Genomic DNA, 24,202 nt, shown 5'->3' with positions numbered 1-24,202 from the left:
AATCAATATATATATATATATATATATATATATATATATATATATATATATATATATATATATATATATATATATATATATATATATATATATATATATATATATCGAATCATTGCCACAATAATATTTTAAAATAATTTCTTAAATTCTCTAAAATTTCAAAAATCTTACTTTTTAAACTAACTGCCATGATAATAGGGGAATTGAGCTGTTAATCTTGCTCTATTTCCTATGCAATTCTAGGAAAAACAATTAATTCTAATTTCTAAGAAATAATATATGATTATTAATAATAATTTCCAAGAAACAATTAATTCTATACACCACCTAACAATAACTCAAAATTCAATAAATTAACCAAGAACATCAAAATACCCTTAAGCCGTCCAAGCCAAGTGAATCGATCAATCGATGATTAACCTAATTCCAGCAGATTAAGGAACAAAGATGGAATGAAAACTTTAAATTAATGAAGCATTAGAACTACGTAGGTATACAAGAAACTATAGAATAAAAAAGAAAAGACAAATAAAATTACCAACGAGAAGCCGACCTAGTAACCGATTCTGCCACGAATGAGTATTGGTGGTGAGGCTCGGCAAGGAGAGGATTAAGATAAGAAAAGAGAAAGATGGGAAACGTCGGCTTAGGTGGATGCAGGAGAAAGAGAATGAGGCCAGCAAATGGGAGGAACTAGAGAAGAAAGAGATGGAGATGCGGAAGGCGGTGGAGGAGGGGCGAGGGAGAAGAGATGAGAAGGAGAAAGGAAAGGTGGTGAGAGAGAGAGAGATGAGATGAGAAGGAGAGATGCGTTCGCATGGGGGGATTGAAAAAAATGGGCACTCTCTGTTTTTAACAGTGCGCGCGCCCCTCTTTCTTTCTTTCAATCTTTATCTCCCTGAAGATTCGCTTTTAGAATATGAACCGAAAAGGAAGAAGGAAAAAAGAAGAAAGACAATAAACACAGATAGGTTCAGATTTTGATTCTGGATTAAAAGGAATTAGCTTATGACCAAATAAAAATGGAATAAAAAAGTCATCTAGAGAGAGGGAAAAAAAGAGAGAGGAAAGGAGCAGCACTCAATCCCATTCTCTTTTATTATTATCGAACCATTCCACGAACACAAATACCTCATTGCATAATTACAACAAAAGCCCAAAAAATTCAGAATATTTTTTTATTATTAGGCATGCTTTCATATTGCAATAAACAATGACATAATTCAAACAAACAAACAAAAAATAAATACATAAAAAGATATCAGGGGAAAAGAGACAAAACTTACTTGAATCTTCTCTCTTTCAGGAGCTTTGAGAAAGAGAGAGAGGAAATCAACTGCTGGATGGGTGGACTCCTCGGATTGGATTTCTCTCTCCGATACTAAAACTCTCTGTTCCTCCTAACCATTAGATTTTTCTCTTCATTTTTTTTTCCTGAAGAGATTTAGGGAGGTGAGATCACCCGGCCTTTATTAAGAAAAAAGAGAAGATTACAAAATGAAGTTTAAAGAGACTGTATAGATACAAAAACAGTTCCCTGGAACTTTACAAGAAGAACGGGGAAGAACAAGGGACAGACAAACGGAATCTAGGCCCAGGAACAGAGCCAAAGAATCCCCTAACCATTAGATTCTTGTTTTCTTAGTTGCTACTATTTATTCTCAGCAATTTGAAACATTTGTAATTCATTATTTGGGAATGTGAGGATCTGGAGAATTTCGAGTTGGTCGAGGACAAGCCGCCACCTCATCAGCCGCAATGGAATCTCCACCTCGATTTATAAATCTTAGCCTGAATCCAAGCAATCAATAATTAGATGAAAATATTTTTCATAAAATTTTTAGCTGTTTTTTTTCCTAATATTAAATATATGCATGGGAAACGAAGGCCAGGCGTTTTCATCGGTTTGTCTGATTCTGATACGGCCATGAGCATGCTTCCGAGGGTTTGGGTGAGCGGCTCTGCCGTCATCCATCAATCTTTCAATTTAGAAGAAAGAGAGTCCCATTGCAAGTTCGGAGTTGAGAGATTCTTTTTTTGTAGAATTTCGGTTTCTTTCTTTTATCATATCGGCCACGAACCCATCCTAATATGAACAAAAATAATCCCCGCACGATGCGTGAAAAAATAATAAAAATATAAATATAAATTTATATAATAAAAAAATAAATAATTTCACAAAAATAGAATGAAAAATATACTGTAAGTGGAATGCATCCAATTATTAATAACCATTTTGGTTCAAACATCCCATTAATATTATAAATACATAAACAACTTGCTTTAAGCTCACAGAAACACCAAGCTCTGCTCCAACTGCAGCAATCAAGTTTCAGATCTTAGATGCTTTCAATTTATATCAAAAACACTTCAATTGTTTCCATGATAGGAACAAATGAATAATTTAAAAAAATAAAAAACTATTTAGCTAAGTCCATTTATCCAACAAAACTATCATTAATCTTGAAAAATAATATAATATTTGCCATGCTCCGGATTCGGAGCATGATTTGTCGCGCCTCATATTCGGAGCATGACATGGTCGTGCAACCGAAAAGTACAGCCCACGATAACACGAAGCCAACATTACATTTAGCTTTCACATCCATCTCAAATGTAATAAAATAAATAGAAATCCAAATTTATTATCTATTATTTAAAATTAATATTGGCTCAGTACGTCTAAATCCAAACTTAATACCAAACCTATCACCTTCAACATTCATAAAATTGTTACCTACAAATTTATAGTTAATACTAAAATTCTTCTACAAAATCGCCAAGCTTGCTAGCGCGAATTCCAAGTCTGGACTAACCTTCATCCTTATTGATTCTATTTGCCTAGAGAGAGAAAAATAAAAAGAGGTATATGAGCGACACAGCTCAGTAAATAAATATTTTACTACCTTACCAGATCAAGCATAAGTTTTTTCATATTTCGAAATAAGCATTTCATCATAGTACAGTATAATAAAACAAGTCATAAATAAATCATACATGCATAAATCATTCATATTTCATAAGTATACCTTCAAGTCTATTTTGTAAATAAATATATAAATCATTTTTCTATCATTTAGCCATACCATAGTTCAAAACATTGTTTATAGATATTTGTGCCATTATCACTTTATATTCGTGACAGAATAGTGTTCGTAACCGACATAGATTCATATTCGTATGCCAACTTTATACCCGTTAGCGGGCCAGTATTCGTATGGATGCTAGCCCCGAGTGTCGATTTTTTCAATATAAGAAATCATATTGAGCTATCTGAGAGTCTTTAGAAAGCTTATATATTTATCGTAAAACATATATATACATAGATAAAAAAACACTAAATGGTATGATCAGATTTATATTTCATAACAAAGATATTTTCATTAAACATTCATAGAGCTATTTTTTTATAATAAAGCACGATTTTCATAACACATATACTGATCCATAATTTTAAGAAAAACAAGATATTTTCATAAGCAATTTTTTATGCATAGAATACATGTGATGCCGCACAAATGCGGAAAAAGAGGAGAAGAAGGAAGAACAAGAGAGGAAGAAGGAAGAAGAGGTTCTAGAGACAGGAAGAAGAGAAGGGGAGGAGGAGGAGGAAGAATAAGATCTGGGAGAAAAAGAAATTCTTAATCATTCATTAAACCCTAATCATGAAAATAGTTCCCTATATATAGGGCCCAAATACACAACTTGCATAAACCCCCCTTACACAGAAATAAATCCTAATGAACCCACAAATAACACAAATAAGCCCTAAAATGCAAATAAGCCCAGAAATAAAATAAACCACAAATAAACCCTAGAATGCAAATAAGCCCAAAAATAAAATAATAAAATAAATATGCAAATAAACGAGTCTGGCTCAATCCGGGGGCTCAGGATCATCTGGATGAAGGGCTCTGATGTCCCCATCAACTCCTCCCGGGTGAGAAAAACTCGACCCCGTCGAGTACAGGTCTGGCCGGCTGTCGTACTGCTCCAGAAGATCGGGGTCAATGCGCTGCAACTGTGCTTTGGAAATCCACGTCACATCAGATTTTGGTCGACCTTTCCACCGAACAAGGTAACGTTGGTAACCACCGTTCCTGCTTGAAATAACCTGCTCATCCAATATATGTTCTATTTGTTCTCTGCGTGCATGAAATTTGGGAGGTGGTGACTCAACAGCAGGTAATAGGGCAGGGTGTCCAACATGGGCAGGTATATCAATAAAGGGGTCAGAAGGCAGGAATATTATCTTTCTGTATGGGACTAAATCTTCAATATTAAATGTCGCACTAATCCCATAGTCATCAGGAAGATCCACAACATATGCATTCGAACTGGTTTTCTTTAAGATTTTGAACTGTTCTGCACTACAAATTTGCAATTTCTTAAACGTTTCCGAAGAAAGTCGTTCAAACCTAATTCTTATCATGACGTAATCTCTTTCACTTAACTCATTATAACGTCTGGTTAAATCAGCAAGGAATTTATATTTTAAGTTATTAAAGTGACTGCAATTGCTGATTTCTTGATGCAATGAATGTGGATGTGATGCAATTGATTGTGCAGACTCAAAGACTCTATACTGATGAGACATGAAAAACAAGTCTATGGGTTGCCTAGGTTTGTAATCATGCACCACTTCGAATGGATTTATACCTATGGACTTATGAATCGAACTATGATATGTAAACTCAACTGTCGGTAAAATTAAATCCCAAGTCCTAGCATATGCATTTGGGTTGAGCCTATGATGTGGAAGGTTGGGCAGAAATACTCGAAACTAGATCAATTGCGTGTTGGATATCACGCATCGGAGAAAGTGCATCCGGAAGATCATCAGGGACTACATCATTAAGCTCCTCTAGAAGGGAAACTACTATAGGGGAATGTTCAAAATTGGACTCCTCATGGGTATCTTTAGCTACAAGTGCCAATTCAGGTGACTGACTCTCAATATCTGTCACTATCTCTTCCACAGTAGTGATGTGAAATGACTTGGTTGTACTTAGATCAATAATCTCCCTTTGGAAATCATTTTGGACAAAATCTAATTCTATAGGTTCGTCTTCAAAGTCTTCTTCATAGTCTTCTATATTTGGTTCATAGACTTCTTCGACATATTCGGCCTCTTGGTTCCTAACTTCTGGTTCAGTAATCGAGTAGGTTTTAGTGGAACATTGGGGCGCTATGTGGCCGAATTGTTGACACCTAGAGTATTGGGTTTGGTGCCTAGGAGAGTGGGGAAGGACTACAGGTGGTGCGACCAAACCGATTTTAGGTTGGGCTGTAACAGGGGTTGGCGATTTAGGGGTCCTAGAATTTTGCACGAGCTCACGGATCTCTTGTGTGAATCCTTGTATCCAGCCGTATGGCAACGATCTGTTCCTTGATAAACCTCAAAATGTCGGAATTCATGGTAGTTACAGGAGTTTTAGGTTGACTGAGATAGTACTCCATATCACTACAGGTTGGCATGCAATGATGACACTGGGTGATGATGTGAAATACAGTGTCACTAATGAAACCCTAATAACTATGATGTAGGACCAAATTTGATGCAGGACAACCTACTAATGCAATCTATTATGATTTCAGAAATCAGCAAGTCTTCACAATAATAACTTAAAATTTAAATGTTGCTGATTTTTACTTCGGTTATTCAGAATTAAGGATTAAGATTATTCAATTTAAGAAATTAGATTGCAATCAAGTAGTACAGTTGTTCTGATCCTAAATCAATCTGATCGAAGGATGTTGAGAAGCATCCAGTTGTTAGGGTGTGCTAATTTAATATTTAGATTTTAAAAGGACAAATAGGATGGGTTTGAAAGTAGGGGTTCTATGTTCTGAAATTTGACAGCAAAAGTAAGTTTTCAAAATGTGGCTATCATGCAAGAGAACTAGAACATAATTAAATGAACAAGCCCAAGAAAAGCGGAAACCTATTACCTGTCGTGAAGTAGGTGACTAGTGTCGTTCACTTGTGGGCGATGATCAGGAGTACAGTTGTAGCTGATGGACCCTTCAATTGGCTTTAATTGGCTTGTCGAAGGCACGAATTAGCTGGTCGAAGTAGCTTGTGGGCCCGAAGGACCTGCCAACCCGGTGTGCTGTGTGGTGCGGCTGGCGAGCCTGTGAATGAAGAAGAGGCTTGTGAATTGGCCTTTGAAGCAGTCGGCGGGCCCTGCAATCAGTTGGGCCGCAGGTGATGCGGTGGGCCTTAGATCGAGCACGGGCGTGGGCGCGGCCTTTGGCAGGGGAGGTGGGATCCGGTGGAGACGGGTCGGCAGCGCGGGGACGCGGACGCAGGCGTCTCCGATATGCGGCGGTGGTCGGCGACGGTCTGAAAGGAGCTTCCTCGGCGTCGGAAGAGATGGCGGCCGAAGGGAGGCGAGACGAGGACGACGACGGCGGGAACTTATGGGCGGCGGCCGACGGAGGAGAAGGAGATCGGAGGCGACGACGCTCGGCGACGGGACGACAGCGTCCACGGGTGGCGGCGCGGCGTTGCGGATGGCCGTGGAGGGGGAAGACGATAGGTCAAGTTTTTTTTTTTTTGCCTTTTTTTTTCTTTTTTTTTTTCTTTTTTTTAACTCGGATCCGTTAGGATTCGGGTTATCGGGTTTTACCCGACCCGATATCCGTACGATCCGCACGTGCAACTCACGTGCACTGCTTTTTTTTTTTTTTTTTTTTTTTTGGTGGCGGATCCGGGCTACCGAGTTGTGGGTTAACGGGTTTAGGCCTTACCCGTTAATCCTTTCTTCAACCTCCCGATGGGTTCGGGAGGATACGCCGATCTCCGCAGCGGTGGCTGCGGGCAGGGGCGGAGGTCGCGGCGGCTGTACTGGCGACGGCAGACTCCGGCAGACGGCGGCATCCGGTGGCGAGCCAACGGCAAGGCGGTCACGGCTCCGGCAGCGGCTTCCGGCAGCGGCCCCTCTGCGGATCCGACGCAGGTGGCTGATGGTGGTGGTGGGCGCAGCGACGGAGGACCTGAGGCGACGGGCTGCGGCGATGGAAAGGAACGGCGGCGTTGCCCCTTCGGGTCCGGCCACTGGCGGTGGTCACAGAGGCGCGGCCGATGGCTCTCGTGGGGTCGCGGCGTCTTCTGTTGGCGGTCCAACGGCGGGACGGCACTGCGAGGTGGAGGCAGTTGGCGCAGACACGGCGACGGGCAGAAGGGGAAATCTTCCGGCGGAGCCCTTCCTTCGTTCTCTGTGACAACCGAGAGGGAGGGAGGGACCTTCTCTCTTTCTTTTTTTTTTTTTTTGAAGTGTGTGTGTGTTCTTCTGGTGAGCACCGAGGGAAAGCGACAGAGATGAAGTCTCGGGTGGGATTTTGGTGGAGTGAATGACTAGGGCAGTGGACCGTGGGAGGTTGAGGGAGAAAATGCTCGATCGTGGCTTTGGCAACAGGGGCAAAGCTGGGGCTCTGATACCAAGTTGATGCCGCACAAATGCGGAAAAAGAGGAGAAGAAGGAAGAACAAGAGAGGAAGAAGGAAGAAGAGGTTCTAGAGACACAGGAAGAAGAGAAGGGGAGGAGGAGGAGGAAGAATAAGATCTGGGAGGAAAAGAAATTCTTAATCATTCATTAAACCCTAATCATGAAAATAGTTCCCTATATATAGGGCCCAAATACACAACTTGCATAAACCCCCCTTACACAGAAATAAATCCTAATGAACCCACAAATAACACAAATAAGCCCTAAAATGCAAATAAGCCCAGAAATAAAATAAACTACAAATAAACCCTAGAATGCAAATAAGTCCAAAAATAAAATAATAAAATAAATATGCAAATAAACGAGTCTGGCTCAATCCGGGGGCTCAGGATCATCTGGATGAAGGGCTCTGATAGTGTTCATTGAAGGGCTCAGGATCATTGAAAAATTAGTAAAGAGTAGAAGTCTTACTTACTTCTTTTGTCTTAGGCTGTCAAACTTCACTAAGCGGTTTGATTTATCTATTAAAATATTAAAAGCGAGATTAACTTCTATTCGAATTAAAATAAATAAGAAATGAAACGATTGGTCGGGTGATAGTGTTCGGCAGTTCCGGATGGGTCGGGCTTGAGCGATTCGATTAATAAATCATAAAATATGGACTCGATCGGGGCCAAGGTTAATCAACATAATTTATCAATAAAGGTTTTCAAAGATATTCAACGTAGGCAAAATGATCAGTCCAGTAGGCACTCTGGGCACCAGGGCAGATCAGAGCGTTTTTAGAGGTCAAATCGGGTTGTAGATTTGGTCGACATAACCCTGACTCCGGTTCCTTTGATATTCTAGAGAGAGAAGAGAGAAAGTAGAGAGAAATCAAGAGAGAGAAAGAGAGGGTGGTTCTCTCTCTCTCTCCTCCTCCTCTTCTGCTTCTTTTACTTTCTTCTTCTTCTCCTCTTCTTTCTTCCTTGGTAAAACAGAGGAGGAAGGGGAACGGCTGGTGGCTGTGATCAAGGTGGTCTGGCCAGGCGGCGGTGGCGGGCAGCAGGGCACAGTCGGCGGCGGCCAGCGACAATGAACCCAAACATAGGGCCGAACAGGGGAGTTTTGGGCTCGGTTGTCCTCGGATTCCGAGCCCGCTCGCCGGCGGCTGGGGTCTGCACCCGGCTCAGACCAATGCAAGGAAGGTCTAAGGCCCTCAGTGACGAACGCCGGTGACGGTGGCGTTCGAAAGAAGGAAGGACAAGTCGGCCAAAACAGGGGAATAAAACAGGGTCTTCTTTTGGTCGATTTCCGACTGATTCCTCAACTAACGGCCATGATGTCGGGTAATGGGAAGAACAGGGAACAGATAGGAAGAAGGGTGGGGCGTTACCTCGGCTCCGGCGAGCTCTCCGGCCTCGATTTTCGGCGGGAACTGTGACAGGCAACCGCGAACTTTAACGGGAAAAAGTGAGAGAAGAGAGCTCGATGATCGTCGGTGGGGAGAAAGAGAGGTTTGGAGGTTAAATAGGCGAGGTATCCGAGTCCTAGATGAACTCGGATTGGCCTGAGAGTCCTCGATTCTCGCCGGATTCGGAGGAGGAAGAACACTCCTTTCGGAGTCTTCTTCTCAGCCTTCATCGTGCCACAGGCCCGGTGGCCATGGGCCTGGCCTATTCAGTCCGGCCCACAGGCTCAAAGAAAGTGTGGGCCGATCAATGGACCGGGCCCTCACAATATTAACCCCCCAAATTGCTTCGATCGTCAAGATAACGATTGGTTCTCTAAACCTCCCAATCGTTTTACAGGAATAATAATACCTACGGCATGATAGCTATAAATTTAAAATAAAAAGTAATATATTTTTATTTTGTGTAGCTATATTACCTATGGCAAAACAGCAGCTTGCCTTACGTTCTCAAAGACAACCGACCAATAACGTTAAATATTCTTTTAATATTAATATTACAAGTTAATAATATTTTAACATTGAATCAAATTTCAAATAATTAATAATATAATTGGATTGGATGTTTTTTTTAACATTAAATAAGATGAATTTTACATATAAGTTGAATTGAATGTCGAATAATTTAAAACCAATGTAAAATAGAAATTAGAACAATCGTTGATTATGAGTATTCACATGGTACCTATGGCAAAACCTACTTCTAGCTGCAACAATCAAGTTTCATACGTCAGTTAAAAATTTGGTACATGTGTGAGAATTTTTTTTGGAGTGAAACCTTTTTATGCACTCGAATCACTAAAAACTAATTTTGTTTTTATGTTTTTTTTTAATCTTGTGCATGCATACATTTTTTTTTTTCCCATGGTGATTTTTTTGTGCACAAATAGTTAAATTTAGTATGATTGACCTACGAATCACTAATTTATTATGAATTCATTTTTTTTTGTGCCACTAGAAACCTAGCTAATTATAGTATGATTTGTTTGGTATAACCTAATTGTACAAATTGTAGTATGGTTGAATTTTCTTGTATACATTGGAACGATTGAATTTCCGATTAACTTTCCTTCTTTATGTGTAAATATGTGCCAAATTTCTTTTTTAACATGATTTCTTTTGTCATATGACTATCAAAAATATTAATTTTTCTTCAAGTTTCTTTCTATCTTTTTTGAATTGTGAAGATGGCTATGATCCATATATCATCAAAGGCTTTTCTCATTGAAAGCATGACAGTATGAGTTCTTCAAACGGAAACAAAAGCAGCCAAGACTTGTGGAAAGGCTGGCTTTCTTCGAATTTGTGACCGGAAAATTAAGAGTCTGATTTAGAGTTCTAATCTTCTTTCCTTTTTCAATCATGTGAGGTCACGAGTTTTATATTAAACGACCTTCGGTGGAAGTGCTCTCTTTGTATATAGCAAGGATACCAGGTAAACCATTGAACCAGGCTTTGAACCGGCTAGTAAACCGCAACAAACACAGCCACAAGTTGAATATTTGGAGATAATTTGGCTAGAATCGAAGATTTAAAATCAGAAAAATCTAAAAAAATTGCCAAAAGTATAATGGATCAGGGTAAACAATTCCAGATTTAAATCTTCGAACCGGCTAGTAAACAATGCCAGATTATTGTAAGAAGTGCTTCTAGATCTCATGGAAGAAGGAAGAATGAAAAACAACACTTTCCATCTCTTGCTTCAAAGAAGCGTTGAAATAATACGTTTCAGCATTCCAAAATTTATCAGTTTCGCATATCGCCAAAAGATTTATGTTCTGGAAATCAAGCATCATTCCATTTTACTTGTAAAGGTAGAGCTGCTGATGAGAATAACAAAGAATCAGTGTAAGAACTGGCTATAGTGACCAAGTCAGCATTCCAAAATTTATCAGTTTCGCATATCGCCAAAAGATTTATGTTCTGGAAATCAAGCATCATTTCATTTTACTTTCGAAGGTAGAGCTGCTGATGAGAATAACAAAGAATCAGTGTAAGAACTGGCTACAGTGACCAAGTCAGCATTCCAAAATTTATCAGTTTCGCATATCGTCAAAAGATTTATGTTCTGGAAATCAAGCATCATTCCATTTTACTTTCGAAGGTAGAGCTGCTGATGAGAATAACAAAGAATCTGGCTACAGTGACCAAGTCATTCACAGCTGCAGCCTATTCTCAAGAAGCAGAGCTGGAGAGGGTCTGAATGATAGTTTTCTTAAATGGATCTGAAAGGTGTGTTAAAAGGTTGTCGATTGGGCCCATGTGAGTTACACGTGCTTGCACAAAGATGCCAAGCATGGCTATCATGGCCAGCCTACCTGTGAACAGTCGACATTTCTGTAAGAAGCTAAGCATCTCATTACAGGAAGCATGCTGCCCTAAAGAGTTGGTGGCATTACCATTCTTAATTTCTTTTAGCTTTAGCTCATCAGCACTGTCGATGTCTTTGGCCAGGCCTAGAGGATTGAACAGCGGTCCACCTGGGTAGCTGCACGAAATTATAGTAGTTAAGAAGTTTAAATTTCCAACCACCTGAAATGGATATCTTGATGACATATGATGACACCATAAGGGCATGAAATGGTGCAAATTCTTGTTTCAGAATAAGTTTTAGGCCAATTTTAAGTGCGAGGGACAAGGGTGTTCGATGCTTACCCAGGTCTTAGACCTTCTAGTGCAGCTTCCAGCCCTAAGAAGGTGCCTTCTTTGGCTTGTGATCCGGGATTGATGAAGTCCATATACCGTTTGGTCTCTACGAATCTAAAATATTGTGGAGAATGATGTTAACTTGATAAAAATGGAACCCTCTTACCAACATGTGGCTTTTTAACTATATCATAAGGATTAATGTTTTGATGGACCCAAAGCTAAATCCATGCATTTGCCTATGGTTCGTGCAGTCTGAACCTTACCCCATCAAGAGGAGTTGAACTACGAAGAGCGCCCCTGTACTAGCAAATTCATATTTGGCAGCACCTGCTTCGAACCATACCGGTAGATTGCTGATTCCTGTTACACGAAGTAACTAGGAGCAAAAAGGATCAAAATTTAGAGCTAGATGACATATGATTCCATTAAGAAGTTAGAAGGAAGTACAGCATCTACAAAAACTTGTTTCATAAAGGGGGAGAGAAAGGAAAATAAATGAGTTGCATAAGGCAGTTATTGGAGAATAAGCAAGAGAAGCAGTTTCTAATTCATACAAATGTTGGATGTGAAATGAAATCCCTAGTCTAAGCTACGAATAACATTGAACCCTAATGTTTTGTACTTCATTATATTTAATCTACTACATAAAAGAACCAACCAACAAGACTATTCCAATTTACATGGTTTTCCATTAAGAACAGTTTCTTTCTTCTTTTTCCTGTTTGAGGCCATCTTAAGCTATTTTGATTCCCGCTTGAAATCATCTTGAACATTTCCAGAAAGAAATTTTGAATAATTGTAGCAGTATAATATTCACCATAGTGTTACTAGCAATAACATATGCATTGACAAGGTCTGGAAGGAAAGAGAAATATTAGAGCATAGTATAGGGTTCTGCAAAACTTTTAAACCGCACTTGCATATGATGAGAAAGTTCCTCCCTTAATTCGAAAAATATCACTGTAACTAATTCAAATTACAACCACAATAACAGGTCGCTATATCTGGTAAAGGAATTGGAGAACCAAATTAACGTAGAGGATGATGTCCTCCAACTTTTTTTGAGAGAATGATGCAACATAGAATGTGTCATTTTCATTTGGTATAATTTTATGATGTAGAGTATATTAAGGCAATGACATTGACATGTAAAACAACCAAAAAATTCCATTTAGGTATATAATTTTCACCTTGGTTGATATTTTTGTTCATAAAATTTATTTGGATATATTAAGGTATGAATATGAACATCTATGAAATGAATTAAGGGAAACCCATTTTTCTCCCAAAAAGTTATGAACATAACACAAAAATGTGCATGATAGAACAGATTAACCGCTTCTATACTATAACAGAACAGTGTCCATGATAGAGCTAATTAGCTGTTTCTACGCTATTGCTTTTGCAATATAAGATCTTCATCATGCGCAAGAGCTCTATTAAACTTGTTTCTATCTAGTCCATTACTTCTGGTAATTGTTAAGAGTCCTGAAATAAAGACGGAAGACTTCTATGGCTGCTTCAATCATGAATCAAGAAAGCATAATAGACATTCCTATCCTTGCATTCATCAATTTACCATGTGATAAGAGTTCCTGTTCAGTTTTGGGAGGTGGTACTTCAACAGGCATCAAAATTTGTTTTCAACCATTCTGCTAGTGGTGTATGACTTTGTGTATATGATGCAGCTTTCAATGGTTCTTAATTTTTAAGACAGACTTAATACCATGTTCTTTTGATGATACAATTTTCATGATACAACTTCTATGCACACAAAAGTTCTCTGTGCTGCTTGCACAAAGTTGCAGAATTGTAGGACACACTATGAAAAGTCGACCCCCACTTTGTAACATTGAGCAATATTGTCTTCTCATCATGAAGGATCCTACCCCCCCCCCTCTCTCTCTCTCTTTCTGAGAAGACTTTTCCATTCTCAAATTCCTATTCAACATACAACACGCACTGGTTGCTCCCTCTGCTTATCGTGCTTGAGAGCATTATCCTGCCAATGGAGCACTGTACAGCAGCCTAACTGTTGTAGAACCTCTTGCAAATGCTGTACTTCTATTCTCTGAGTTATGCATTCCTCCATATTCAGCAATATCAATGCCAACTAAATTTAAATATTGCATATTTGTTCTACTTTTCCTATCCTCATATTTCTTTGCATCTAAGCCTTTGTAATCAACTTCAGGATGGTTCCTATGCCGGTTGCAATTTCCTGTCGATCATTTACTCTGGAAAGACCAAACACAATGGATTTGATAACTTTTCGAGAATATTTCAGTGATTTCTTCTTTTCTCCATCGATAGTGTACTTACCAGAATCCGGGTTGCTATTGCATTGGAATCATAAAGTATCCTAGAACATGACCGAACCCTTAGGATCCAGGTCCCATCCTTCTAAAAGTGTTGAAGCTAGATTATTCATTTTGTTAAATGGTGAAATTAGGTTAATAGACAGAAATCATGTATCCCACTAAGAGAACTCCTGTATCACGTTCACTTTCATATCCACCCAATTAGCTTTAGCTTCCACTGGCTGCAAATCACTTTCAATAAATCCTTGGCAAGGGAAGCAAATACTTTTTCTTGAGTAGTTAGGCCCACTCAAGCAACTGGAATCATCTATTTTTTCTTGCTTCAACGAAGGTGATTGCTTATCGTTCTCATTCGAAGCCTACCTTTATCAAGTGAATTTTTCAATATTTTCTTTTCTTGCATCATGCATGTGCTATTTTGAACTCTAGAGTTACCTATCAACAAAAATAAAAACAATGACAATGATGATGAGAACAAGAAAACAACAGCAACAATACTAACAAAAGGGACAAGGATACAAACTTTTCCTTCGCACTGCAATGGATCTCAATTCGTGTGCTTTACAAAAGGGACAAGGATACTAACTTTTCCTTCCGTCTGCAATGGATCTCAATTCATGAAGCAAACATAATCATAGTCCTAGCCCAAATGCTCTACAGGTTGCATTGTTTTCCAGAACTCACTTCTGCTTTCGAAGGCTTTTATTCATTTACCATTGAACAACACCTTTTCAAAAGTATTTCAGTACTCTTTGTCCTTTTGCCAATGTTTATGCCAAAAACACATCCATCCACAAATCTTGCATCACATCAAACCAATTTATGAATAATAGCGATTTTCTGCAAAGCAATCCCCAAGTACTCCTATTTACTGGGACTGCTCAAAGGCTGCAACTCTGAGTCCCTTACCTGATCGCATTATTATATTTCCTGCGCTAAGTTTGATATACATCGTCAACTCTTTTCCTTACAACTTAAGCTTTTGGGTCTTCTTACCATTGAAAGAAAGGCATTTGGGTCTGATGGTTAGCCTGCTAATCCTCATTCCCGCATTTTAATGGTTAATTAACATATCGGTCAAAGTCTTTGTTCTGTGTAAAAACCTTGCCTTTAGAGATTGTATCATAAACTAAATCTTTTTTATAAAGAAAAGGAGGCTAGACTACCTATAGATTATTTAAAGGAAGAGAGAGAATTACAAAGGAGAGAAAGACAAGAAAAGATTAGATAGTGCCTAATCAAAAGAAAAGGGAAAATACATCAACTTATATGCTGTACCAAACCTTAGAGAAATAGAGAAGTTGCTTTTGATTACACAAGATAGACCAGTCATTATGAAGTTTGAGGCTGAAATATAGTACTTCCTCTTCTAAAATAGCTTTGTTTAAGATTATTCCTGCATTTATCTCCTTCCAATAAGTCCATAGAAAAGTAGCACATAACTGATCAAAGGCCATGCAGATATATCTTTAGATCTCCAAGTAGTCCAAAATGTGTAAAAATTGTTCGGTGCACTCTGGAAGTTTAGTTTGGCCAAAAGCAGAGACCAGATATAGCCAGTAAATCTACACTTGAGAAAGATATGATCCAAGGATTAAATGGTATCATTGTAGAAGGCACAACCTCCAAAGGTGGCTTCAATCTTTCTTTTGAGGTTCCTCTGGCTCAAGTATAGAAAATTTTTGATCCTTAGTAGCATTGGAACTTTGCAAAGTTTACCTTCATATAAATTAAATCATTACAATATGGCACAATTTAACCAAAGAGAGCATGCAGCTGTGCTCATCCATATGACACTCATGGTGGCTAACTAAACTTACCAAATCCACAGCATAAAGTAAATCATCAGGCAACTGCAAGTGAATCTTATGCGAACTTCATCGCCCAAGTCATAAATCAAAAATAAGTCTGGACTAAGAAATCAACAACTTCCATGAATCTAATAGTTGGATAAAATTCCAAGCCAAGAAAAGAGATGAGAGTCAGTTGCATACATCTGTCACCAAGATGCCGGCCACGCCAGCCATCGCAAAGCGGCAGTGAATGAGCTCTGCCTGGACATACCATTTTAGGCTCTCCCGATCCTCGCCAAGCCCCAGTGGATCAAATCCAAAATCACCAGCAAGCCTTTACGAAAAAAAAAGAAACAATTTTTATCCAAACAATTAAGTCAGTGGGAAATTAGCATTGTGTATAGAACTTAAGAAGAAAAGCGAGGGGAGGAGACTGGGAACAGACGTGCCATCGAGGTGAGGAGGTGGGTCGAGGCCGGGAAGCCAGGTGGCGCGCTGGGCTTGAGCCAAGAGCCGATTGGCCAATGGTGGTGGGGAGGAGAACTGGAGGAACCGGCTCCTCCTCTTCCTCCCGGCGAGCGTGGGGGCGGAGGGGATGCTCCAGGAGGTGGTGGTGAAGGCCGGCGCCGCCGCTCCGGCGCGAGAAGTAATTACCACTGCGGGAGTGAAGCCCATGGCTTTTGGAGAGGCAAAGTCGGCAGCTGCCGCAGGCTCCAAGCCTCTTGCTTATGAGGTTGTGGGTAACGGATAAGAGGAAAGGATGATAGGAGGCGGGCGTACGGGCTCGGCTTACTCCCAACCTTCTCAACTGCGGTTCAGGTCTCTTGTGTTGATCAGATATTTTCATATGTTCTACAAGCTGGTAGCGTGTTTTTTTTTTTTTTTTTTTTTCTTCCAATTCTTTTGAGTAACCCATGGATTACCGTTGAAGTTCCTAAAACACTTGTATGACTTGCAGGGAAAATATATATATATATATATATATATATATATATATATATATATATATATATATATATATATATATATATATATATATATATATATATATATATATATATATATATATAAAATAGGAGGGGAGGGGGAGGGACCAGCCCACCCGTGTAGCAGCCCTATCACTAGACCTCCCTTTCATCAGAGAATGTTCGATACAGGTCGCAGGTTTTGTAACAACTCAGGACCTCACCCAAAATAACTAGCCAGAAGTTATTATTTGGGTTCCTTGATCCTGTATAAATACCCAAGATCTACCCAGCGAATAACCGATGTGAGACTAAATACACGCCTGCACGAATCCTCACATACTTCCCCCGTTCAAGCCCTGACGTCCTCGTCAGGCTAAGGGTTCAAATCCATTCAAATCTAATCACAAACACCACGATTGGCTCATGGTTAGCCCCAATGGATCCGTGCTGCAGTGTCCCCTAGTCCATAAATTTTGGGCCGGATCCGCTCTGATACCATTTGTAACAACCCAGGACCTCACCTAAAATGGCTAGCCGGAAGTTATTATTTGGGTTCCTTGATCCTGTATAAGTACCCAAGATCTACCCAGCAAATAACCGATGTGGGACTAAACACACGCCCGCACGGGTCCTCACATACTCCCCCCGTTCAAGCCTTGACGTCCTCGTCAGGCTAAGGGTTCAAATCTATTCAAATCTAATCACAAACACCACGATTGGCCCGTGGTCAGCGCTGATGGATCCGTGCTGCAGTGTCCCCTAGTCCACATAGGTTATGGGCTGGGTCCGCTCTGATACCATTAAAAACAACCCAGGATCTCACCCAAAATGGCTAGCCGTAAGGTATTATTTGGGTTTCTTGATCCTGTATTAGTACCCAAAATCTACCCAGCGAATAACCGATGTGGGACTAAACACACGCCCGCACGGGTCCTCACAGGTTTCGCGTGCCTTCTCCGATCCGTGGGCTCATCGCCACACGTGTGGGTACGTCACTCCAGCGCCACCTTGGTACAAGTGGAAGGAAAGCATAATCGCCAACGAGCCAGCCGGGCGTGGGGCATCCGGTCCCCTAATTTAATCAACGCCCGCGCGTTTCGAACCCGAACAACTCGGGCGGAATTATCGCCCTCTTACACCATTCTATCTAAAATCTTAAAGATATTTTTGAAAAAAAATTATCTTAATTTTCAGTCAGTAAAAATTAGACTTTTTTATATTCCCATGATGGAAAAATAGTTTTTTCATGAAATTAAGATTTTTATATTTCATGAAAAACCAAACCAATTTTTCCCATTTCTCTTCCCGCAACCCAAACCAATCCTAAATTCTCTATTCCATGTGGCATGAGGTGCATGATAGGATTCACGAGGATTCGGTGGCCTCTTTTAGAGTAAATTTTTTATTTTTCACTCTTACACTAGCATCACATTGAGTGCAAAATTGCAAGCTGTTTGAATGATCTTCCATTAGATATTTTTTTTTTTTGGCTATTTAATATTACATGTTCAGTTATTCAATATATGTCATGATTTTTTTTAAAAAAATCTTTATTGTGAAGGTCATCAGTTATGAAGGTGCATGCCTCTTATCTAGAAATTAGGATACAATTTAGGTATGTCCTTAGCAACGAAAACTAAACTACAAAAGATCTAGGATTTATGTCCAAAAGTGAAATTCAACTCTAAAAAGGTATTGCTAGGAGTCCCAACCAGCTATCAAAGAAAACCTCGATGCCATGTGGCAATAAGGAAATTACAGGGCGAAGAAATTTTCAATCTTAAAAATCCCACTACTTTTGACTAAACATAGCTAAATTTCAGTTCAACTCTAATTTCTTCCCAGCAAGTAATTGAATTAGATCAAATTCATTCCTAGCAAGTAATTGAATTAGACCTAGATTATATTTAATCTCAATCTTGTCGACTTAGGCTCGTTTATGGACAGCAAATTTGGATTTACAAACTAGTATTTATATCAAGTGAACCAACTAACCAAGTAAAGTAGACCTTAGAACCTACTAATATAGACCTTACCAACTCTACCAATGGGATCTTCGGAACTAGGAGTGGTAATTGGTGACTCGATCCATCACCCTAATCCGCAAATGACCTATTTTAAGCATTCGAGTTTGACATAAATAGGTTTATGTCATAAATAGATTCAATGCCGTTTAGGCTCCCCAGTTCAGTCGTTGTCCGTCACCTTTCCTTCCCATGCCCGAGATGGCCTTGTGGGTAGTAGCCTCCCACAGAGATTGCTTTGTGGTCAACTTTTATTCTGCTTGTTGGAAGGTTCGTCCGGATCTCTTCAAGGTTATTTGTGAACTCGACCATCTGGGAGGGGACACCGGTCAGGAGCGAACGAACAATAAAGGTCGGGCAGCGGATATCGGAGGGAGGGATAGACAATAAGTTGGAGAATAGGGAGCCTCATCATCTATCCCTTAGTCTTTCTTCCCCATCCGAACTCTAGCAGAAATGCTTGCTTCTCTATCTAATGGTTGAGTGAGTGAGCTCATATGGGATCCCTCTCTCTTCCAGTCGAATGAGCTATCTCTATCTGGCTTGGTCGTTTTTGTCTCTTGACTTTCTGTGAAGAAATTATTAGTTATCTAAATCTATCGAGTCGGATTTAAGTTTAGATCTTTGACTTATTTAATTCATTTTGATCCATTTAGTACTTGAGTCGGATCATAATTCGACTCATGTAACCCATTTAAAATAAGTTTAAACTTTTTAAAATTTGTTTAATCCATTTCTATCATGTTTAACCTTCAAAGCAATATTTTATACCTTTTGATATTTAATTAATTATTAGCATAGTATAATCGAAGCACTAATAGCATGTTTCTTGGCGTGCCAAATGCATCACGTAATTTTTGTTTAATTCACATGTTAATAAAACCAGATTAGCAAAAGTGCCAAAAAAATACATAAAAAACAGATACATTTTTTATTATTTTAATCATGCCTTCTGAGAGTTAGCCACGAAAGAAAGTACATCTTTCAGTAATAGATAGTGCATGCGAAGTACGTCTACCATAAGATGAACGAGGCTGTGAACTAGATGGTCTTCTTCGTGGACTATTTGGATGATATTGTATGGACCGATTTGATAAATAATTTTATAATTTTTTTTGGATATATTTATGGTAGAATGGCGTGAACCATCCATCTAAGGAAAAATAAAAATAAAATAAAAAGGTCACATGTATACAATTTGCAGCCTCTCTCCATCGGCATCGTGAATTAAACGAGTTTAACGCCATGTGCAATAAACATGTTTATTTGTGTAATCTTTTAATTAACGCTGCCGTGATTAGAAGAGGCATTGATTCGCAGAAGATTCGTGTCACTCGCGAGTAGCTTTTTATTTATTTATTTATTTATGGAAGCTTAAACACGCTGGGACTTTACTGGGCTTCTAAGAGCACGTTTTGAGTTGTCGCTCTTTTCGGGGCCTACGTTCTTGTCCTGTCGGAATCAGAAAGGACCCCTTTGTCTCACTTTTCTTAGTGCTAATTCCAGAACAACGAAGAAGATAACATTTTGATGCTTTTGGTTCTAGGAAGTTTTATTAAAATTATATGAATGGGAATAAGTTTGAGCTAATAACATAGGAACAAAAAACTGAATAAATCTGAGCATACCTATTCAGTCATTTTTTATGGCAGCATGGTTTTATTTGGATTATCTGAATAACTCCTGAAAGTTATCCAGGTTAAAAGGTGGAGCATCTAGATAGGTGCTTTATTTCGGTACAAGAATAGTTGTTTGGCATAATAAATTTGAATAAATGGGTTTTACTTAGGTATACTCTTGATCATTCATGAATCAGATGGGTATATTCTAGGTCATAAAGTTTTATCCAGTTTAATTGTCACGCCCCCGCCTTTGCGAGGCACGTGAGGCACCTAGTGCCCACGTGGAGGCCACATGAGGGGGAACACGGGGCTCCCCTGCCAGATATTGTCCGGTTCTGAGGCTTCACGCAAGCGTCCTTCACCCCTTCTCGGTTTTATTTTCCACCCAAAACGCGTCTGCAGGATTTGGAGACACCCGCCTCATATGCTCAGGCTCCGAAACAAATCTTTCCGATGTGGGACTATTGGGCCTCACACCCTTTCCACCATCGGACAAGAGCCGTCCTCGGCTTTGATACCATTTGTAACAACCCAGGACCTCACCCAAAATAGCTAGCCGGAAGGTATTATTTGGGTTCCTTGATCCTGTATAAGTACCCAAGATCTACCCAGTGAATAACCGATGTGGGACTAAACACACGCCCGCACGGGTCCTCACATACTCCCTCCGTTCAAGCCCTGACGTTCTCGTCATGCTAAGGGTTCAAATCCATTCGAATATAATCACAAACACCACGATCAGCCCGTGGTCAGCTCCAATAGATCCGTGCTGCAGTGTCCCCTAGTCCACATAGGTTATGGGCCGGGTCCGCTCTGATACCAAATGTCACGCCCCCGTCTCTGCGAGGCACGTAGTGCCTCACGTGGGGGCCACATGAGGGGGGAACACGAGGCTCCCCTGCCAGATATTGTCCGGTTCTGGGGCTTCACGCAAGCGTCCTTCACCCTTCCCCGGTTTTATTTTCCACCCAAAATGCGTTTGCAGGATTTGGAGACACCCGCTTCATATGCCCAGGCTCCGGAATGAATCTTTCCGATGTGGGACTATTAGGCCTCACATTAATTAAATAACAAAACATGCGAGAAACATGATTTTCAACCATAAGTTGCAACATGTTCTTTGTTTAAGTTGATTTATTTAAGGGCCAAATAGGTATTTTGGCGGAGCAAAGCTCAATTAGTAGATTTTATTTGGGTTTAATTCACTTAATTCAAGGATCAAAAAATGTTTTAATAAAAAGATCTCCAATTTGCGGACCCTTACTTGATCCATTTCTAAAGTTCTTTAATAGACTTAGTACAGCATGGTTGAAAAGTCTACCAGATGTCTTGCATGGATAGTCAATTTTTTTTACTGGAGATGGCAAAAATTAACGCAACCTTTAAACCTCACTCTTTCCCAATTTTCTTTTAGTTGGGACTTAGGTTAAGGAGTTTTTAATTTAGGTGGGGCGTGAGCTAACATTGTTTGCTTAATCTTTGTAAGAGCCTAGCATTGGTCAGAGTTTGATTCGACTCTAGCCATGAGAACAAAGCTTTATTTGGATCGGCCAAGACGGGTTGAGTTTAGTCATTAGGATAAAGTGATGTTTTTTAAAAGTGGTTGTGGAGTGATGGTTTTTTAAGTTGGTTTTTTGGAATTGTAACAACCTAGGAGCACATTCAATAGGTATACCCGGAAGGTATTATTTAGATTCCTTAGCCTTGTATAAATATCCAAGATCTTCAATACAAGCAACTGATATTGGATGAAATATACATATATACAAGTTCTCATATACTTTTCTCATTTAAGTTCTGTTATTCTCGTCAAACTAAGAGTCCAAATCTAATCAAAGCCAGCCACAAACACAGGATCTCATACTAAAAAGCTAGGTAGAATATATTATTTAAGTTTTTATGATTCCATACAAGTATTCAAACTCTCTTAATCTATAACTGCCAACTGATACAGAACTAAGCACATGCCCGTAATGATCTCATAGGTGTACAATTTACTGGATGCCGTATCGAGTCGGATTGAATTGGATCAACATTGAAGCTGATCATATAAAATAGAATCACTTATCAGCAAGCCAAGGAAAGACTCAAGGGCAAGCGTGATCCAACGTTAAGTCGTTCATGTAATACTATTCTAACTTGATCTAATCTGGGCCTCACCAAATTTCCCCCATCACATCCCCTGGTTCCTGCAGGCCAAACCACTTCAATTTCTTTCGGAATTTTGTTCCTTTCCTTGCAGAAAGAGCTGCCACCTGTCTGACCCAATTTTCAGACCCTTTTTGAAACCCTAAATTGGGTGGCGCGGCGGTCTGCTTCTAGAACGGCGTGGGGGTTATCGCCTTCTCGCCTCCCAGTCATCCTTCTAATTTCCCGCTTACTTGCCAGCGATTATTCGTCTGACCAGTCGGCTAGGCCCCACGTGACGCGGCCAATGTGGAGCTCGAGTCGACACGTGGCAAAAGAAAATTAAAAAAATCCAAATCCTTGTAATATTTTTGCAAACGAGAATGTAATTTAATTTGTTCTATTATTATTGTTACACAAAAATAGGAAAGAGTTAAGAAATAACAATCAATAAAAGAATCTATGTGTGATGGACTCCAACGACTGCTAGGAGAAAGGTGGACGGACGGCTCCGATATCCATCCAGAGTTCGCCCTGGTCCAGCGCCATGAAATCCTGGAGCCCATCCCACAACTCCCCCATCTCCTGCCCCTGATCTCGTGCTCCCCCTTGCTGCACACCATGCTCGTTCTGCCGCCCTTGCTGATCCCAGGGCGAAGGAGCCGCGGTCTGGGGATTATCTCCACGAGCATCAGCTTCTTCGGCTGGCAGTTGCTCCGGGACCGGGAAATTGAGCTTCGCCCGGGCGCCTCGGAACTCGATCGCAGCGAGGTCGTAGGCCCGCGCCGCCTCCTCGGCCGTATCGAACGTGCCTAGCCACTTGCGCGCCGCCCGCCGTGGATCCCGAATCTCCGCCGCCCACTTCCCCCACGGCCGCTGCCTCACTCCCCTGTACTTGTTCTTCTTCTTCCTCCTCCTTGGCCAACCGCTGTCAGCCTTTACCGCCTCCGCTTGCACCGTCGTCGCCGCCTCTTCCGCCGAGACGAAGAAGTCGCAGCCCAGGCAGCCGTCGATGCCGCAGAGAAAGCATGTGTCGGGGCGCGGCAGTTCGGGTGGCGGAGTGGTGCCGCCTGAGATGACGTGTAAGAAGGCGGAGACGATGATGGCGGACTCCTGCTCGTGGGTGAGCCGGGAGAAGAAGGGGAGGGGCGGCGACATCTCGAAGTCTCCTTCTTTCTTCTGGCGGTGGGTTCTGCTGGGAACTTGAGAATGGAAACTGAGGACTCGCTTCAGAACCATCTGGGTGTCCGTCTGAGTTTGGAGTGGAGCTGGGAGTGCGAAGGTAGCACGGTGTTTATAAAGCGAGGGGAACACTGCCAGGTGGAAAGACACGCGGATCGAAAACGGCTTTGATTATTCTAGAATCTAGATTCTGGGGAACCTTTGACACTTGGAAAATGTGAGAGAAAAAGCGCGGGGATGCCGTTTGTCGGGATGGCGAAGTAGTTTGGACGGCCAATCTCAGGTCGCTGACTCGTCAGCCAGGGAGAGAGCGTGAGAGGGAGAGGGAGCGCGCGACATGGGTTCACACGCGGGCGCTTTGACCGTCTGGAAAGCATGGCATCGCGGTCAAACCCTGAATGAGATGCGAAGAGTGGTGTGCCAGCTTGTGAGGGGGCTTTCCTCGGTCAGAAGCACATGCATGTATGCATACATGTATATATACGCGGATGTTTTGACCTTCTAGTATGCCAGCTTGTCATCGGACCTTCCTTAGTCTAACGGCCAACGCCGTGCCGTACATACAATCACACACACATATATAGATATATAAGGTCAACGAAGTAAATTCGCTGC

The 24,202-nt window shown here is 40.7% G+C and overlaps 2 protein-coding genes across 2 annotated transcripts; both read right to left on the bottom strand.

Annotated features, from left to right (window-relative positions):
* Positions 1-10,725: 10,725 nt before the first annotated feature.
* LHCA5 (photosystem I light harvesting complex protein 5) lies at positions 10,726-16,477 on the bottom strand. The gene is made up of 6 exons (XM_008799042.6): positions 16,110-16,477; positions 15,866-15,998; positions 11,814-11,926; positions 11,557-11,661; positions 11,301-11,389; positions 10,726-11,219 (listed from the first exon to the last, which is right to left on the bottom strand). Exons 1-6 carry the CDS (start codon positions 16,337-16,339, stop codon positions 11,077-11,079), a joined length of 813 nt encoding a protein of 270 aa, XP_008797264.4. The 5' UTR covers positions 16,340-16,477; the 3' UTR covers positions 10,726-11,076.
* A 5,934-nt stretch (positions 16,478-22,411) lies between these two features.
* LOC103712541 (ethylene-responsive transcription factor ERF109-like) lies at positions 22,412-23,666 on the bottom strand. The gene has a single exon (XM_008799092.6). The coding sequence runs from the start codon at positions 23,642-23,644 to the stop codon at positions 22,892-22,894; it is 753 nt and encodes a 250-aa protein (XP_008797314.6). The 5' UTR covers positions 23,645-23,666; the 3' UTR covers positions 22,412-22,891.
* Positions 23,667-24,202: the final 536 nt, after the last annotated feature.

The sequence above is a fragment of the Phoenix dactylifera genome, chromosome 15 (assembly GCF_051530095.1).
Source record: "Phoenix dactylifera cultivar Ajwa chromosome 15, Ajwa_hap1_PhDact_Kaust_v1.1, whole genome shotgun sequence".
NCBI lineage: Eukaryota > Viridiplantae > Streptophyta > Magnoliopsida > Arecales > Arecaceae > Phoenix > Phoenix dactylifera.
The sequence above is the reverse complement of the archived record's forward strand: the minus strand, read 5'-3'. Positions and strand labels throughout refer to the sequence as shown.